Raw genomic sequence first — 20,611 nt, forward strand, 5'->3', positions numbered from 1 at the left:
GGGGTTCTTGCAGGAACCCAACTGCCCAACTGAAACATTTGAATTTGAAAGGACAGCAGGTGCAGGCACTTAACTGAAACATTTAAAGATCTCCTCAATTTAAAAGTCCCTTGTATGATCTAAAATGTTTTATGATGCCATCTATCTTTTGATATTTGTTCAAATCTTTCTAAAACAGAAAATTGACACAATTCAATAGATATCAATCAACAAAGAGGTAAGAATATGTACGGTATACGAATATGTTGAAGGCTAGCTGTATTTGGTGCAGATGACTGAACTGTTCTATGTCTGCAGGTATACAGACGAGGAGGCATACACAGGTATGACAATTGGTATCGGTATGTTATGCAGATCACATGTACCATCCTTCTCCTTTACCTCTTCAATGAAAATCCCATAGGCATCTACATTATGGACAAGGTATGTGTATGAAAACCATGATCAAGTTTTTTTTAAATTCACATTTACCACAAAAACCAAGGTATGAATACTGTTGTGTGCATGTTTTGTTAATCATCTGTATAATTATTTTTTGGGGATTCACAGACTTCACCCTCCCTACACCTCTGATGAATAAAACAGGAAACCTGTTTGATCACCATGCACTGCAAAATCCTTCTGGCTATGGATATGGAGAACATCAACACATTAACACGCCAGAGGATATACCCAATGGACTTGTTGCTCTGCTGGTAGTTTACCTCATATTTCGATTTTTTTAATTCTGCTTTACTGCTAAAATCATAATTAACCCCAAAAGGTTCTTCGAGGATCCATTAAAAGGAGTTCTTCTTCAAAGAACTTATAGGGGTTCCCCCACTGTTTCAATTTGAAGAACCCCTAAAGGATACTCCAGGAAACTTTTATTTGTAGAGTGTAGACCTACTGCTAAAGACATTTTTCTTTTTTATCTGTGACAATTTAAAAAATGTATTTAATCTTTATTTAACCAGGAAAGGCCCATTGAGACCCAGTCTCTTTTTCAAGGGAGACCTGGCCAATAAGGCAGCAACAATCAATAGAATACATAATTAAAACATACAATACTATACAACATTATCCAGCCTAAAAAAAAGCATTTACACTCCTCTGTAACAGAGTATCTCATCAATATTTTTAATTCATTCAGTGGCACTAACATATCTAGATGAAGCATGGATTGTAGATTATTTAATGCGTCTGGTGCACAAGACGAGAAGGCAGTCTTGCCTAATACTGTGAATGTCCTGGGGACTTTAAGTAGCAACCATCTAGCAGACCTTGTATGGTAACTGCTGGTGGTGAACGAGACCAGACTACAGAGGTAAAGAGGGAGTTTACCCAAAAATACATTGTAGATGAACACATACTGTAACATTCGTCATATTCCTCCTCATCAGAAGAGGAGGAGCATGGATCGGACCAACACGCAGCGAGGTATGTAGACATAATGAATATTTATTAAAGCAAAGATGAACATACGAAGAACACTTGAATAGAAACAAAACAACAAAATGACGTAGACAGACCTGAACTTGAGAACTTACATAGACACGAAGAACGCACGAACAGGAAAGACTAGCCAAACGAACAAACAAACAAAACAGTCCCGTGTGGTGCAGGTAGACACAGACACAGGAACAATCACCCACAAACAAACAGTGAGAACAGCCTACCTTAATACGGTTCTCAATCAGAGGAAATGTCAAACACCTGCCTCTAATTGAGAACCATATCAGGCAACACATTTAACCCAACATAGAAACACATAACATAGAATGCCCGCCCCAACTCACGCCCTGACCAACTAAACACATACAAAAACAACAGAAAACAGGTCAGGAACGTGACACATACAAATTAATCTTTCTGCGCATATAAAGTGAGGACGAACCTACCATTTGGTACAATGTGCAATAGTGGGTGAATGACCTGGCATTTGTAATAAAGCGCAAGGATGCATGATAAACAGTCCAGTCTCTGTAAAACGGAGGTGGTTGCATGCATATGCAACAAGTCACCATAATCAATTACAGAGAGAAATGTGGCCTGAACAAGCTTCTTTCTAGCCATTAGCGGGAAGCAAGCCTTATTACGAAAATAAAAACCCAATTTCAATTTAAGCTTTGTCACAAGATTATCCACATGAACTTTAAAGGACAACTTGTCATCCAACCAAATACCTAGGTATTTGTAGGATTACATTTTTTCAATGGATAAGCCATCAGATGTGACAATGCTAACGTTCTCTGGCAGAGTTTTAGCTCTGGTAAAGGTCATGAATTAATTTTTTTGTACATTCAAGACCAGTTTGAGACCATAAAGGGAGGCCTGCAGTGACTGAAAAGCAGTCTGGAGCTCTTCAATAGCCTGAACCAGAGAAGGAGCACATGAATATATAACTGTATCATCTGCATATAGATGTAACTTTGCCGGTTGCATCCCATTTCCCAAATCATTAATACAAATTGAGAACAACACAGGAGCTAAAATGGAACCCTGGGGCACACCTCTATTCATCTCAAGAAAGCTTGATGTTCTACTCTGTCAAAGTGACACTTGCAAGCTCTCACATTTACTCATGCAATCTCAAGAAAGCTAGATGTTCTACTCTGTCAAAGTCACACTTGCAAGCTCTCACATTTACTCGAACAATGATGTTTCAATGGCGTGCGCGATCAACTTTTGAATCTGATTTGACACCGTACAACTAACTGCCTCTGCAACGCAATGCTGTAAGGCAAATGCAGCATTTCATTGGAAGTGAATGGACTTCTGGTGTACAACACACTCACTCATCATCACAAATTGTAAGCAAGCTAGTTACAGTGCCTCATAGATTATCTGTCATGCAGAGAGTGTGCAGCTCTCAAACAGCTGGTTGTTGGTGGAGAGAATACCGACAGTGGTAGGAGTAGAAAAGCAGTAGGAAGGATGTTCCAAGTTATGATATGTACCAGTATGTGCACATGGCAGTATTCATACCTTGGCTTTTGTGGTAAATGTGAATAAAAAAAACTTCACTTTTGATAATGTTTTTTAATACAAATACCTTGTCCATAATGTAGAGGACTCTGGGTTTTCCATTGTGTAGATAAGGGAGGAGGAAGATGGCTGCTGTGACTGAGTCCTATAAGGTTTTATAGAAACCAAAAGGAACTATAGATGATGCATGTCATCTGCACAACATACCAATACCAATTATACATACCTTCGTGTGCCTCCTGGTCAGTATACCTGCAGACTCAGACACACACAAAAGTGAGCACTTCAGTCATCTGCACCCAATGCAGCTATAGCCTTTAACATATTCTCACCGCTTTGTTGATTGATATCCATTGAATTGCGTCCATTTTCTGTTTTAGAAATGAGTTTAAAAGGGAGACAGTGTCCAACAACACTGCCATTTGTACAAATATGAAAAAAATAGATGGTATCATCATAAAACAATATCAATTTAGATCACACAAGGGAGAAACCTTACCTTACATTGAGATCTTTACATTTTTCAGTTAAGTGCCTGCACCTGCTATCATTTCAAATCCAAATGTTTCAGTCGGGCAGTTAGGTTCCTGCAAGAACCCCCAACTAAGGAAGTTCCTCGATGAACCGCACCTCCTATGGGGTTCTTGGAATAACCTTTTGGGGGCATTTTTTCAGTGCCAAGAACCCTAAGGTTCTTCAATGAACTTTGAGGATCTTTTAAGAACCCTGGTTGAAGCCCTAATTTTTAGAGTGTACCTTGAAAATCAGACAATTCCTCTAGGCTAATTTGGTCCTTGAAAAGTCATTGAGGTTATGGTGTCTGATTTAGAGCTTCTACTGCTCGAATATAATTCTACTAGGATTTAATTTGTTATATATATTTTTTAATGAAAGCACTTTATTTTGTTTCCCGCTGCTCCAATTGAATGGTGTTACGGTAAAATCATGTGTACGTTATGAGCAAGACAACATCGAATGTTGGCTTCAACTTGGTTTTCCATACAACGCGTTCCATTACAAAGGGAACCCGGTTTTTGGTCAGTTTATCATTTTAAAACATGATACAAAACCCCTTAATAACTCCTCAACATCTCAAATAGCAAGACTGACTATCTACCACTTGGACAGACTTCATTAATGCGTTTGTGTCGGGAGCATGCTATCTATTTAGTCAGGCAATGGCCATATTATTTTGACATATTTTAGAATGTAAAAACAATGTCAATGCATAATGCCATTGGGTAGGCCCCCCAAAAATGCATTATTCTTAAAAAAAATTCCATCATTGTTTTTGTCTAAAGGCTATTACAACAATTACATGTAAAATGTATGTCCTTGAAAATTACAATGAAGTGCTTGAAAGTACTTGAATTTGACTTGCCAATGTCTGTATGAACCCTGTATAGTCTACTTGCTCAGCCTGCAAATGAAGGATAAAATGAACTGCTACTGAAATTATGCGAGCATCAATCGCTTTCCTGTCAGATCACATCCATTCTTTCAGGTAATTATAATGCCTTGATACAGGTGATATGGAAATAATAGAATAGATACTTTACTATCCATTCTATGAGAAACTCGCTTATTGGCAGTGGCAGGAGACCAGCAGGCGTCCGATTGACAGTTAAGATATAAATATATAGCAATAGTAAATAAGAGTCAAAGATGGGTTAGCGATCTGACCCCTGCTATTGCCCTGATTTGGTTGTTGCTCTGCTATTATCAAAGATAGGGTAGATACAGTATCTGACTTTATGGATTGGTTTCCCCTCCAGTGGCGACCCGTCATTCAGGGCAGGTGGGGCAGAGCCTGTTTTGAGCTCCACCTGTTTAGCGGTTTTGCATGTTATTTTGGCATTAATAAGTGTCACATCAGTTTCCAAACAATGTAAAAAAATATATATATAAAAAAAAAATTGAGTTAATAAATACATTAGAAGTACCCATCCAAGAAGGCTCAAGGTCATTAGCCACAGATAAAATCAAATAAAATTTTATTTGTCACATACGCCGAATACAACCTTACCGTAAAATGCTTACTTACAAACCCTTAACCAACAAAGCAGTTGAAGAACTAGAGTTAAGAACAGATTTGCTAAATACACTAACGTAAAAAAAAATATATAAAAAAAAGTAACCCAATAAGATTACATAACAATAACGAGGCTATAAACAGGGGGTACCGAGTCTGTGAGCAGGGTATGGTGGCAAAATTGCAAGATTATGTTATAATGCTTTTATTGCATCAAATGGATCTTTTATTCAACAGAATAGAGTATTCTGTTAACTATTGTGTGTGTGTGTTCTACTGAGGATGGGCCTCTGGGAGATAACATGGACAGGAGATTTATGATGTCTTTTGGGTGATAAAACCTAAAGAGCATTCCAGAGCATGACTTAATGTTTCTGTTCTATACCGTACCAGGGAGAGATGGTTCCACTTTGGAGTCGGAGGGCCAGACACTGGTGATACAATGAAAACTGTTGACACAGCAGATACTGTCTGCTATGTGTAACAGTATAACTTTAAACCGTCCCCTCGCCCCGACACGGGCGCGAACCAGGGACCCTCTGCACACATCGACAACAGTCACCCACGAAGCAGCGTTACCCATCGCTCCACAAAAGCCACGGCCCTTGCAAAGCAAGGGGCAACACTACTTAAGTCTCAGAGCAAGTGACGTAACTGATTGAAATGCTACTAGCGCGCACCCGCTAACTAGCTAGCCATTTCACATCCGTTACACTCACCCCCCTTTCAACCTCCTCCTTTTCCGCAGCAACCAGTGATCCGGGTCAACAGCATCAATGTAACAGTATAACTTTAAACCGTCCCCTCGCCCCGACACGGGCGCGAACCAGGGACCCTCTGCACACATCGACAACAGTCACCCACGAAGCAGCGTTACCCATCGCTCCACAAAAGCCACGGCCCTTGCAAAGCAAGGGGCAACACTACTTAAGTCTCAGAGCAAGTGACGTAACTGATTGAAATGCTACTAGCGCGCACCCGCTAACTAGCTAGCCATTTCACATCCGTTACATATGTATTATAGGTATCTTTCATACAATTCTTAACCTTGTGACCCATTCTATGTACCTGTTGTTCATGTAGGTTGAAGGGGTGTATCTTGGCTATAAAAGACCTTTGTACCTTTGTCTCGGGGCTCTCAACGAATCATCAAAGAGACGGTGATTTGTCGACCAGCCATCACTCTTGCAAAGCTCTCACTATTAAAGGTTTAGTTTAAGTATAACTCTGACTTGTGTGATAAGTTTGTCTCTCCTCATTTGATAGTAAAGAAATGAACCACCACAAGGGGTACATGTTAGTCGAGGTCATTTGTACATGTAGGTGGCCGGGTGGCCATTTGATTAATTGTTAGTCCGAGTGTCCATTTGATTCATTTGGATCTAGACTTGGAGCTCCGGCACTGCTTGCCGTGCGGCAGCAGAGAGAACAGTCTATGACTTGGGTGACTGGAGTTTTTGACAATTTTTTGGGCCTTCCACTGACACCGCCTAGTATATAAACTCAGCAAAAAAATAAATGTCCCTTTTTCAGGACCCTGTCTTTCAAAGATAGTTTGTAAAATTCCAAATAACTTCACAGATCTTCATTGTAAAGGGTTTAAACACTGTTTCCGATGCTTGTTCAATGAACCATAAACAATTAATGAACATGTACCTGTGGAACGGTCGATAAGACACTAACAGCTTACAGGCGGTAGGCAATTAAGGTCAGTTATGAAAACTTAGGACACTAAAGAGGCCTTTCTACTGACTCTGAAAAACACCAAAGAAAGATGCCCAGGGTCCCTGCTCATCTGCGTGAACATGCCTTAGGCATGCTGCAAGGAAGCAGGAGGACTGCAGATGTGGCCAGGGCAATAAATTGCAATGCCCGTACTGTGAGACGCCTAAGACAAGGCTACAGGGAGACAGGACGGACAGCTGATCGTCTTCGCAGTGGCATACCACGTGTAACACCTGCACAGGATCGGTACATCCAAACATCACACCTGCGGGACAGGTACAGGATGGCAACAACAACTGCCCGAGTTACACCAGGAACGCACAATCCCTCCATCAGTACTCATACTGTCCGCAATAGGCTGAGAGGCTGGACTGAGGGCTTGTAGGCCTGTTGTAAGGCAGGTCCTCACCAGACATCACCGGCAACAACGTCACCTATGGGCACAAACCCACCATCGCAGGACCAGACAGGACTGGCAAAAAGTGCTCTTCGCTGACGAGTCACGGTATTGTCTCACCAGGGGTGATGGTCGGATTCGCGTTTATCGTCGAAGGAATGAGCGTTACTCCGAGGCCTGTACTCTGGAGCGGGATCGATTTGGAGGTGGAGGGTCCGTCATGGTCTGGGGCGGAGTGTCACAGCATCATTGGACTGAGCTTGTTGTCATTGCAGGCAATCTCAACACTGTGCGTTACAGGGAAGACATCCTCCTCCCTCATGTGGTGCCCTTCCTGTAGGCTCATCCTGATATGACCCTCAAGCATGACAATGCCACCAGCCATACCGCTCGTTCTGTGTGTGATTTCCTGCAAGACTGGAATGTCAGTGTTCTGCCATGGCCAGCAAAGAGCCCGGATCTCAATCCCATTGAGCACGTCTGGGACCTGTTGGATCAGAGGGTGAGGGCTAGGGCCCTTCCCCCAGAAATGTCAGAGAACTTGCAGGTGCCTTGGTGGAAGTGTGGGGTAACATCTCACAGCAAGAACTGGCAAATCTGGTGCAGTCCATGAGGAGGAGATGCACTGCAGTACTTAATGCAGCTGGTGGCCACACCAGATACTGACTGTTACTTTTGATTTTGACCTCCCCTTTGTTCAGGGACACATAATTCCATTTCTGTTAGTCACATGTCTGTGGAACTTGTTCAGTTTGTGTCAGTTGTTGAATCTTGTTATGTTCATACAAATATTTACACATGTTAAGTTTGCTGAAAATCAATGCAGTTGACAGTGAGAGGACGTTTCTTTTTTTGCTGAGTTTAGGTCCTGGACGGCAGGAAGCGTGGCCCCAGTGATGTATTGGGCCGTACGTTATATATACTGTAGCTTTGATTGGACTGATCAGGTCAAAATCGTAGCTAGCAAGCTAGACAACCGGTCATCATCATGAATCAAGTCGACAATGAACTGGCAAATCCTTTTCAATCCTTGTCATATGAAGGTAAATTATAGATAAAATGTATTGGTGATCATTGGCCATTTGACATGATGATATGATAGAAATTCATATGATTTATATGTTTAAGGTATTGTAAGATAATGACTATGTTTATATGTGTTTATATGTTTAAGGGATTGTAAGATAATGACTAAAATATTTATATGTTTAAGGTAATGTTAAGATAATGACAAAAAATATTCCACCCTGAAACCATATAATTGTATGAAATTTATTAGAATCATAAAACTATAATCTGATGATGTGTGTAGTTTTAGTCAGAATTTGTCACGACTTCCACCGAAGTTCGCTCCCCTGCCTGTTCTGGCGGTGCTCGGCGGTCGTCGTCACCGTCCTACTAGCCGCCACCGATCCCTTTTTCATTTGTCTGGTTGTTTTTTTCTTATTAGTTTCACCTGTGTTTCTGTTGTTTTCGGTTAATGAGCGTCCCTGTATTTAGTAGGTAGACCCGCCCTTTTTTTGTGCGGGATTGTCTTTATTTTGTTACGTGTGTGCATTGTAGGCTGAGGTGTATTTTCTTTCTTTCACTTGACACCCTGTGGTTTTTGGGTTGTCACGTTATATGTCCGCGCCCTGTATTTGTTGGGCTTATATTTTGTGTGTGCCTTATTAAAGAGCACTATACCCCCCGTGGAACTCTCTCTGCGCCTGATTCCTGCACCCACCTAGTCCCGCGTGACAGAATTAGAACAAGGACCTTTTGTTCCTCTTTAGTATGTAAGCAGGATGCACGTGGGAAACAAATTATAAGAGGAGCTATCGACAGACAAGTTGTAATACTGTGTTCCTTACAGGACATTCTGTCTCCACCCGTCGAGGAGAGAAACTGTTAGGCTTGCAGAAAATGATGAAACATGTTGCAGATTAAACAATGTATCTGTGTCATGGAAAACCACCGACTGTCTGAGCAAGGCGTAGCTTAAGATTTGAACTTGTTTGTGTGTGTTATAAAGACTGGGTTTGCATTTTTGATTTTAGAGTACTCTGGTGAATAAACAGACTCTTGTCTGTTTCATTCAACCAGAATCTTACAAACTCTGGCTTGCAGACTGAGTAGATTAATTGAAGTTTATGAACATTGATAACGAAATTCTCATTACACATGAACATTACACAACAAGTCGGAAATCTCACCTCATCAATGAGGGGTTTGGAAGGAATCGGTGGCTAACTGCAAGCGTTGCAGAGCAGGTGGTAATAAACATAGTTGTGTTCCAATCATCTACCCTTCTCCTAAAGTGCGCAGTTGCACACTCCCTGTCATGAAAATAAAAGTGTTGGATTGGTGAGCAGAGTTTCATGCTCCCGCCTCTCTCGCCTCTTCCACAATGTTGGATTCAATGTTGGACTCCCCTCATCCCCTGTAAAAATGTGACATTGATGATGCAATTCATATTCACAAACACTCTTATTTGAAAAGTATGGTAGGATATTCATAATCATAAAATAAACAAGAAAACTGTGATAGCTTCTATTTTCAGTAGCAAATATCATGGGCTGTATACCAAGTATGTGTCCGAAATGGTACCCTATTCTCTATATAGTGCACTACTTCTGCTCTGGTCAAAAGGAATGCATTATACTGGGAAAAGGGTGTCATTTCAAAGCCCTGGTCACTAGTACTATTACTACTAATACTGCTAGTGTGCCATTTCAGATACAGCCCTTGAAAATCTTTACCTATGATGTCATCGTCAGTGTTGAGCTCTTTGCCGGGTAATGGGATCCGAGCTAAGGCAGATAGTTTAGCTATGAAGGCCTCTTCTGCCTCCTGATGGAGCAAACACAGAAATACAATATACAAAATGAATACAAATGTATTTTTATTTCATAAAATATTTATTCAAACAATCTTTAATATATAAATCATGAACAACAGGCATTATCCCTGAATTTACTTATATTAGCTGAACAAACTATGTAGTAATATTTACACATAAGACTGAAGAAATGTTTGCCAACTCTCCCATGGATTCATGGAAGTTAAAACTGAACTATTCTCTGCTTTCACATCAACATGATCATAATGATGAACCATTGTGAATTAGCATTTACAAGGTGGCTGTTACCTGTAACTGTCCTTTGATTCGCTCCATGGTTTGTTCCTGGGCTAACTTCCTTCTCCTCAGAGTTTCACATGCAACCTCCTGCTCCAAGTCATACTGTTCCAACATCCTCTTCTTCTGCAGTTCAACCCTATTAACATGGTGGGTGGTGTACAACGAAAAAGAGTGAGCGCTTCTCTGTATAACACCGTTACAATATTAGACATGGGTTCATATAGTATTTGTTTTCTTTCATACTTTAGCTGCACTTGATTGAGCCTGCCTGGGCTCAAAAGAACAAATGAAATAGTCACAAAAGTGCAAAAACCCATCCATCTGGCACTCCAGGCAGGCTCAATCAAACACTCAATTTGAACCCAGGTTTGTACATACAGAATTTGCTGTAGACAACTTCATGCCGTGTTCATTAGTTGCCATGCCAAGTCATAGGAGAGAACGGCAGGGAATAAAATGTATAGGATCAATAACAGTCAATTAGTTAGTCGAGAAAGTAAACAGTACCTCTGATGAAACTCGGTGGACATGGGCTTCCTCCCCCAGTTGGCCAGCTCCTTTAGCATGGCCTTGTTCATCTGAGAGCTGCTCTCTCGTCGTTCACACTCCTCTGGGGAGGGGACAGACACAACACCACAGTGATAGTTGTATTACTAACTTAGGCCCCCAATTCAATCAATTGAAGATTTGAAAAAGTGAAGGTTTGAGTGAAGGTTTGAGATAGCGCACAGCTCCCTGCAAAAAAACAATGCACCAATCAATGGCAACATTGCACATACACAGCCCACGATTCTGCCAGTAGAACCGATGACTTTCTAGTGTCGTTTTTCAGTGAACAGATTGTAAGGTCCCTCACACATTCATAGTATCTGTAGTTTTACTATAGAATTAGCACTAACGGACCAAAATCGCCACCTGCTCATCTCACCTCTGGCCTTGTTAGGGTGTTGCTGCTGAAGGCCCTTGGTGATGTCCTGGATCTGAGAGTAGTAGCTGGTGACCATAGCACTGAGGGAATCCCGGGTCACGTAGACACTCTCTGACGCTACCTCCGTCAACTGGCTCTACCCATACCCAAATAAATAACAATTAGAATAGATAGAAAATAGATTAAAAAAAGGAGGGGGGGGGGCTATTTAAAAATAATACATAGGCCAAGGTCAGTGGATGCTGGTGAGGGGAGGATGGCTCATAATAGTGGCTGGAATGGAGTCAATGGAATGGTATCAAATGTGGTTTTCATGTGGTTGACACCATTCTATTGACTCCATTCCAGACATTACTATGAGCCGTCCTCCCCTAAGCCGCCTCCACTGGCATTGATCCACCATAATTTATACTTGGTTTTCGACATAATCTAAAATGATCACATTAGCCCTAGTTTGCCCATGTCTGTCTTAGGGGGTAGGGCCTAGAGGTTGTTTATGAATGAGGCCAGTCGCTCCATTACCTTCCTGCCGTTGTCAGGCTGGGGCCTAGTGGGAGGGGCCTGGTCCATCTGCTGCCAGAGGCTCTGGCTGAGGGCGTGGCCCACCAGCTGCTGGGCGTTGGCCTGCAGGAGCTCCGCTCCCGTCTCTAGCTCCGACAGGAACTCCTGCTGGAAGCTGTGGCCAATCAGCAGTGTCTCCAGGCCCAGGTGCCTCTCGGCAACACTGGCACTGGATTCCTGTGGGCAGTCCAAGACACAGAGGGAGGTGATTGACAGACCACAGTGACAAGGTGACATATTGATAGTCTAAAAAAGAGCTGTAGATGGAGCAAGAAGGACAGGTAGGGGTCTCTATATACTGTATGCCTTTAAAGTAGTTTCTCCTCATTTCTAGGGGGAATCACAGTGTGCACATTTTTGTTCTAGCTCTGCACAAACACTTGATTCAACCAATCAAGGGTTTGGTGATTAGTTGATCAGTTGAATCAGGCATGTTTCTACTGGGCTTTAACTATTTGCATCCCTCTCCAGGAATGCATTGAGAAACACTAGTCAAAGCAAGCCTCATCTTCTCACTTTGTAGAATGTATAATAATGTAATGTTAGTAAATGTGTGACTGGACCTGATGCCGGGCTTTGGGGAGCGTTGGTCTGACTGTGGTCTGGGTGTGGTCCTCTAGAGCCAGCAGGGCCCTGAAGTCACTCTGAGACAGCACCTTGAGCTTGGACAACCTCATCTCCTTCAAGACCCTCAGACAGAAGTGTCTGGCCACAAAGTGCCTCTGCACCGCCACCAGCAGGAGGTGCTGTTTCTTCTCAATCAACATCCCCACATGGCTGGGATAGAATAGGGATTGGTCGTTAGTTGAGTCAGGTGTGTTAGTTTTGTGCTGGAACAAAAGCACATCCTATTTTTACAGTACCAGGCATGATAACCACTGTGCCACTTTAAACCATGCGTTTGCTTGTCAGATGTGCTAGAGTGTATAAAATGTTTGCGATTGAAAATTGAATAGATTTCAGATCATATATGAAATACTGTATTTTTTTTATGCATTTCCACCTGCCAGAGGTCCCCCTGCTTCACCTGTTAAGCACGTAGCTCTGTCTGACCACCATGCCTCTAAGGATCTTCAGCTGCTGTTCACCTAGGTGTCTGAGGCAGGCCAGCACCAGGGCTGCTTCCTCACACCATACCTAGAGCAGGACAAACATACAGAAATACAGTATTAAAAATGGGCGTATTCATTAGGGCACACCATAGCAAAACATTTTAAAACGGAAAGCATAAACAATCGGTTGTAACTGGACCAGTCTAATAGTACTACCTCCCCATTTCATAAAGTTTTTTTTCCCCATTTAGTGCCTAACGAATATGACCCAGGTGTAACCTGGCGCTTGTCCAGAAGAGTGCAACGTTAAAGAAGGTTCAGATAAAGATGCATTGAGTAGAACAGATATGATGTCTGTCATGTAGAATAGGGAATCGAGTCAGCTCTATTCATTACATTTTTGGGTCCGGCAGCATGTATACAGTACCTGTCCATCTTGCTCCAATTGAGCATGTACACCCTCCAGTTGCCGTTTGGTATTGGACTCTGCCTGCTGCAGCAGTGCAACCAGGTCACCATCTAGATCCAGCCATAGCCTCTGGCCTTGGTTTGTGGACAACTGGGGCTGAGCATGGAGAGCAGATAGGAAGATGTCTTTGGCCAGCTCTCCAAGCTTCTTGGACCAGGTGGCATGATGCCTCTGGAGGCACAAAAGCATGGGTTATTTTCCATTAGAAAATAAGTTGAATTAGCACTGCACAGATTTTGGTGAAATGCCATTATTACCCTCCAAAGATCACACACTGCCTCTGCCACTCTCCCATCCTGCTGCAGCTCCAAGTCACTGCTCTGCTTCCTCTGCTTCAGAAGCAGCTCCTGATACACCTGGAGAAGAGAATTGAACTGCTAAACCGGAGCATACAGTTATAAGGAGCAATTAACAATGTAATGTAATGGGACTGGAAAACCATAATACACAGAGTTTGTACTTGTCCAAATTCGATTTTATGAGTGAGTGAATAGAGAAGTAGTTTAGCAGTACCGTTACTACTACTATTGTTGTGGCACTGGACACACGACAGGGAACGAATGAGCCTACTAAAAGAGAGATACTGACCTTCACAAATTCCTGTAGGTCGCTGTGCGTCTGTGCAGAATCCAGGACACGGCTTCTCTCCTTTGCGTGAGTCCTCAGGAGTTTATTTTTCTTGGAGTCGATCTTCTTGCACTTTTCATACACAATCTCCTTGGTCTTTATCCTGCATTCTGTATATATATTGTTTTAAATTACATGTAGTTTTGATTTATTGACATCATTATATGTAAATTACAATGTTACTACACTAAGTTGCTGATTTAGCACAGAATTTGACCCGTTTTCTTTTAACACAATTCACTTAATTCTTCTGTGTATCATTCCGCATTTATCATTTCGAGTTGAGTAGTAAACTACATTACTACAAAATGTGCTCGTAACAAAATGGTATAACCATACAATTATATTTCATTGTCACTACAGTGCGGTTCGCATTGGTTATAACCGTGCACTCAAGGAATAATCACTATTCATTTGTTTGATTTACTCTTTAGTAATGGAGAAAGGGCACTGAACATTTTAAGAAGCCAGTTCATTTAAGATGAGGAACTAGGCCACGTGATACTGGAAGATTTCCACCATATTCCTCAGGAGGGAAGTTCAGCAGGGTACTAGATAATCACACAACTTCCCAGTGGGCACAACGGGTTACAAAGACGTCATTATGACGTCATGTGCCAAATTGTGCCCTCTGGGTACTCCTTTCACATCAAATAGAATGTTCATCTAGGTTGCGTTCGTAAATTCACCCTGGCAATCTACTCCGGTATCAGAGCACTCTGGTTTGAGAGTGCCAGAGCGCGGAATAATTCATGAATTCTACAAAAGACCTAGCACCAGTGGCCTGTATCAGTAGACATTGGGTAAAAAAACTCAATGTAATTGTTGCCAGTACAGTGGTTAACCCACTAGATAACATGAAAACAGTATAACCAGCTCTGCTAGTAAAATGGTCAGAGTGTGGTGTTCTCTCATTTGTGTCTGGAAGTAGCTAGAAAGCTAACCAACATTAGCCAGTTAGCTTGACTGTCGTGGTAAGGTCAAAACGCTCTGATCAACCCTTCGCCCCGAAAGAGAAACGCTCTGAATGATCTTCATTTAAGAACGTCCCAGAGCGCACTCTGAGACACCGGGGGCAATTTAAGAACACACTCCTAATGTCTATGATTTGACCTGATATTGAATTCAGGGAGGTCACTCTTGAACACAAACCAGATACTTCTTTTCAGCGGTTGGCTATTTGCGCGCGGCAACATTAATGTGTGTCAGGCCAATGGCGTGGTCTCTGACACAACATTTTAGAGGCCCTAGTATTTGCCGCAGAGACAACATTTTGCTATTTTAAAGCAAACTTCCTGCAATTCTAAATATTTTGCCATGGGGCTGAGAGAAAATGTGCAGTTATAAAGCTAATTCCCTTCAATTCTTCTACCCAAGGCTGCGGGGCCAGATTAATTATCAGGATGTGTGCCCCGGGCATGTGCTGACCAACTGGCAGGTGTCTTCACTGACATTTTCAACATGTCCCTGATTGAGTCTGTAATACCAACATGTTTCAAGCAGACCACCATAGTCCCTGTGCCCAAGAACACCAATGTAAACTGCCTAAATGACTACAGACCCGTAGCACACACATATGTAGCCATGAAGTGCTTTGAAAGGCTGGTTATGGCTCACATCAACACCATTATCCCAGAAACCCTAGACCCACTCCAATTTGCATACCGCTCAAACAGATCCACAGATGATGCAATCTCTATTGCAGTCCACACTGCCCTTTCCCACCTGGACAAAAGGAGCACCTACATGACAATGCTATTCATTGACTACAGCTCAGCGTTCAACACCATAGTACCCTCAAAGCTCATCACTAAGCTAAGGATCCTGGGACTAAACACCTCCCTCTGCAACTGGATCCTGGACCTCCTGACGGGCCGCCCCCAAGTGGTGAGGGTAGGTAGCAACACATCTGCCCCTCCTGTACTCCCTGTTCACCCACGACTGCATGGCGAGGCACAACTCCAACACCATCATTAAGTTTGCAGACGACACAACGGTGGTAGGCCTGATCACCGACAACGACGAGACAGCCTATAGGCTGTCAAAGACCCCAGCCACCCCAGTCATAGACTGTTCTCTCTACTACCGCATGGCAAGCGGTACCGGAGTGCCAAGTCTAGGACAAAAAGGCTTCTCAAAAGTTTTTACCTCCAAGCCATAAGACTCCTGAACAGGTCATCAAATGGCTACCCGGACTATTTGCATTGTGTGCCCCCTCAACCCCTCTTTTACGCTGCTGCTACTCTGTTTATCATATATGCATAGTCACTTTAACTATACATTCATGTACATACTACCTCAATTGGCCCGACCAACCAGTGCCTGTATATAGCCTTGCTACTGTTATAGCCTCGCTGCTGTATATAGCCTCGCTACTGTTTTTTCACTGTCTTTTTTACTGTTGTTTTTATTTCTTTACTTACCTATTGTTCACCTAATACCTTTTTTGCACTGTTTCACTGTAAGGTCTACCTACACCTGTTGTATTCGGCGCACGTGACAAATAAACTTTGTTTTGATTTTACAATGGCTTATGTCATGTTCTTATGCTATCTGGGTGACTCAAACATTATAACAAAATCAATGGGGGCCCCATTCCATGACATTTTTTGGAATTTTACACTCCCTTACTGTCTAGTTTTTATTTTGGTGATTGTAAGTTCTCAAAGATGATCTTATTTAAAAATATATAACTCTGTTACCTTTCCTACATACTTTATATATGGTTTCAGTCATTTAAGTGTTTACTGAAAAAGTTTCACGATCCCAAAAAGTATTTTACTTTTTTTGTTTATTGAGTGGCGGCAACGATTTATGAATATAGGGGAACACTACTTATAGATTATCTAAGAATGTAGGTGGTGTGTGTGTGTGTGTGTGTGCGTATGTGCATGTGTGTGTGCATGCGTCTGTGTATATCCATGCTCGTGCATGCATGCATGTGCGTCTGCAACATGACTCACCTTCGCTGCAGTGCTGCAGCCCCTCGGCCAGGGCAGTCTGCAGCTCGGCCAGGGTCTTCTCCATGGTGGCGAAGGTCAGGTGGCCGTCACTGGTCAGCTGCTCCAGGCCTCGGGCCACCAGGTCCTGTCTGAGGGACACCTCCTGCCGTAGCAGGGCCGGCTTGGCCTGCAGCACACCCCTCAGCTCCTCCCACCACAGCAGCTTCTCCTGGGTCCTCTGGGAGAGAGCCAGAAGAAAGAGCGAGATGGATGCAGGCCCTCATCAATAAATAGACCCTATCGGCCATGAAGATTAGACAGGTTTAAGAAGTATGACAATAATTCCTACTATAATTTTTTATGAGTTACATTTTTGTCTTTTCTATGTTGTAGTTTTTTAAATATTTTTTACGTGTAATGCATCCACGTGGAACAGCGGCCATGCATGGAACCTCATTAAAGGTACAAAGCCTTGGGTGCAAATGGAGAAGTTCTGAAAAAGCCTTACTTTTATGTAAAAAATGACTTATTTGTCCTGTATCCTTAAATGTTTCTTGTTCTTATATCTCACCTTCATGTCTGCCGCCTGAGTCTCAGTTAGCTGGTTTTCCACCAATAGGAGACATTGGATAAGGGTGTGGATGACATCCTGGGCCTCATCTCTGGGGAGAACACTGGACCTGCCCAGGATGCTTTGGCAGAAGGCCTCCACCTGCTTGCTAAAGCCCTTGGTCTGTGGAGATAGACATACTTCAAGTTTATCCACAAACATCCAAGTTTTTAAAGAAAATGTTTCCCCATAAACGTCTAAGATTTTTTCCATCAAACTGGCAATTGCATTGTCGGTGAAATCATATGTTACTTTTCTAGAGCAGACAATGTGGTTCAATGTTGGCGGTTCAATTTGTATAATGTGAATTACACACTATGCGGTTCAAAGGTTTGGTCGTGCTTTTTGATCTAGTCGACTTGGTTACCATTTGAAGCGCGTACCATTTGAAGCGCGTACCATTTGCGTACCATTTGAAGCGCGTGCTCCAGTAGATCTTTCTGAGTTCTTTCAATCTCCTCCAGGGTACAAGGATCTGAACTTAGATCTTTGTTTCTCTCACAGGAAAACAGGCTGGCTGACAGTTCTTTCTTTAATAAACCCAGTTCCTACAAAGAGACGAGAAAATCAATAAAGATCAGAATCCTTACTTGAGAATTTAAAAGCAGGTTTGTGGGAAATCATGTTACGCATGCAGATCTCATGCTAGGATTTGGATTAAGATTGTACCTTTTCTTGCAGGAGAAGTACATTGGTGAAAAAAGCTGAATCCTTTTTATCCTTGGGAAAACGACCGCTGAGTATAATTCTGAGAATTTGGAGAAAGAGCTACAACAAGGAAATGGGAGAGTTAAGGGAGAAATTTTCTTGAGATTTGGACACACCAACATGTTACACAACATTTTAGCAAACTAGTACTGTTGTCATATTATCAATGGAAATGAACTTAAAAACAAGCTTACAGTAAAGTCGTATAATGCAATAAGAGGAGATAATAGGCACTCATAATGCATTAATTGGCTCATGGAATGTGCTACCCAATTGTTTGCTACTGTGTGATGAAAGAAAGAGGTCACCCACCACACATTTCTCTTCCAGGACCTGTGAACAGTGTATCTGCACATCCTGCAGAGCCAGACAATACAGGCTGATCCTGCCCTCAAAACTACAGTGGTAACAAAATTACATTACAAACACAACTTAGAAACACAGCAATATGACATCCTCATACACAGACAAATAATAGTAGTGTTCCTGGTGAAGCAAGCACTTTAATGAACTGAAATATCTGTTCCCCATCAGCTCACCCTGTTTGAGAGAGCGTGTGGGGGTAGAGGGCCACCCTGGTGAAGCTCTCGTTCTGCAGACTCTTCGGGACCAGTGAGGAGGAGATGAACTGGCTGCTGTCGTCGTTGTCCTGGTCCTGGCTCAGTGAATCCCCGCTACAGCCCGACGAGGACTCTCCATTGGGGAGGACAGGCAGCTTGGAGTGCTCGTGCAGTGAGGGGTTGGAGGCTCCATCCGCTAAGGGCTGACGTTGGGATGTGACGTTAAAAGGGCCAGTTCACCTCAAAGTCAAAGTTTGCCAGATGTTTCAGCAGAATATGTAGTGGACATTTTTTTTACCACACTCCTGGACGCTCCTCACCTCCGTTTCATCAACAAAACAAACACAATAACAAAGTCTTTGGTGCCGAACAGTGGCACTGTTACGCCTAATGCAGATTAGATCTTTAAAAGGGTAGTTCAGCCATAGACTGCTTTTAAAGGGTACAGAACAAATATCTAAATATGTTTTTGTGCTGAACTATCAGAATAAAGGCAAAATTACATTGCAATTAGTGTTCCAATTTGGATAGATTTGGTTACATGTGGTAGGAAGGCTGTAATATAAACAGATAGATGATCTTACTCTGTATTTCTGGTTGATGGGGTACACCACCTTTGCCCGTGATGCAAAAGCAGCCACATCGCTGTTCACGGGTGGCTGCTTCTTTTCCTGGTAAAGGAATAAACAAAGTGAATTATTAGGGAAAATGTTAATGAAGTCAGGTGAATGTTAATGAAAGCCAAATCAGCTTTTCTTTACACATACTGTACACTCTTAGTTAATTAACCTATTAGTTAATAAGTTAATATCTAGAACCTAAAAGAGTTCTTTGGCTGTCCCCCATAGGATAACCCTTTTTGGTTCCAGGTAAAACCGTTTCCCCAGCGGGTTCTACATGGAACCCAAAATAGTTCGAACTGGAACCAAAAGGGGTTATACTTGGGAACAGCCGAAGAACCCTTTTGGAACTATTTTTTCGAAGAGTGTAAGTTACCTACCTTGCAATATATCTATCACACTAAGGAACTTTTATAGTGCTGAAATATTCTATATATATAACTAAAATACAATATATTTACTTTTTCAATGGTAGTGGCACTTTGGACACCCTTCTTGCTGTTACTGACACAGTCACTGTGGTTGTTCTCCCTATCCTGGTCGTCTCCCTCAAACAGTCTTTTGGCATCATAGCCCTGGTGGAAAGGAATGGAAGACAGTTAGGACTCCCTTAGAATGGGGTCATTTTGAATTGGGTTTATTCAAAAGGATTATAGACTTCAGTTATTAAACAGTTATAAATCGTGTTAATGGTATGCTGATGCTTGTCAAATAGTGAGCTTATGACTGCAGAGTTATTGATTATTGCTGTTATTTTTGCCAATTTGGTCATGCAGGTGGCTAAGTTATTTGGCTATCCAAACAACGAGTTATAACACTAACTAATACAAACCTATAATAAACACCTTTACAAACTTACTTGTCGAGTTAGAAGCATAGGCTTCAGGCAAAACACATACAGAACGGCTGCAGCTATGATTCCAGAAAAAAAACCACATACAGTGGCCACTGTCAATAATCCTGTAAATATGTGCAGAGATTCTGCAAAGTGAACCAAGACATCATTTGAGCAATCAGGATGCCTAATCGTATCGTGGTCGCTCATTTTGGAAAATTCCCGGGTGCAAAGGAAGAAAATAGACGAAAAATGCGCATTTCTTCTACGCCTGAAAGAAAGAAACAGGACAACAACTAAAACTGGTCATGGACAAAGACCGCAAACCATTAATCTGCAGAAAACAACCGTAAAAGTTACTTTAAAAAAATGTATGGTGGAAAAGTAATAACTTGAGGTATGACACCGTAACTAACAAAACAATTTTTTTGTAGAAGTCAGATTCGATGTTTCACAG

The 20,611-nt window shown here is 42.2% G+C and overlaps 1 protein-coding gene across 1 annotated transcript; it reads right to left on the reverse strand.

The window, feature by feature from the left end:
- Window positions 1-4,944: 4,944 nt before the first annotated feature.
- Window positions 4,945-20,611, reverse strand: LOC129841574 (evC complex member EVC). The gene is made up of 21 exons (XM_055909916.1): window positions 20,179-20,611; window positions 19,781-19,894; window positions 19,284-19,370; window positions 18,679-18,902; window positions 18,452-18,536; window positions 18,101-18,199; window positions 17,842-17,979; window positions 17,393-17,554; window positions 16,843-17,059; window positions 13,841-13,989; window positions 13,510-13,608; window positions 13,211-13,423; window positions 12,759-12,868; window positions 12,295-12,508; window positions 11,693-11,908; window positions 11,171-11,306; window positions 10,750-10,852; window positions 10,252-10,378; window positions 9,863-9,953; window positions 6,011-9,543; window positions 4,945-5,473 (listed from the first exon to the last, which is right to left on the reverse strand). The coding sequence occupies exons 1-20, from the start codon at window positions 20,362-20,364 to the stop codon at window positions 9,443-9,445; spliced, it is 2,871 nt and encodes a 956-aa protein (XP_055765891.1). The 5' UTR covers window positions 20,365-20,611; the 3' UTR covers window positions 4,945-5,473; window positions 6,011-9,442.

This window comes from Salvelinus fontinalis, chromosome 3 (genome assembly GCF_029448725.1).
Source record: "Salvelinus fontinalis isolate EN_2023a chromosome 3, ASM2944872v1, whole genome shotgun sequence".
Classification (NCBI taxonomy): Eukaryota; Metazoa; Chordata; class Actinopteri; order Salmoniformes; family Salmonidae; genus Salvelinus; species Salvelinus fontinalis.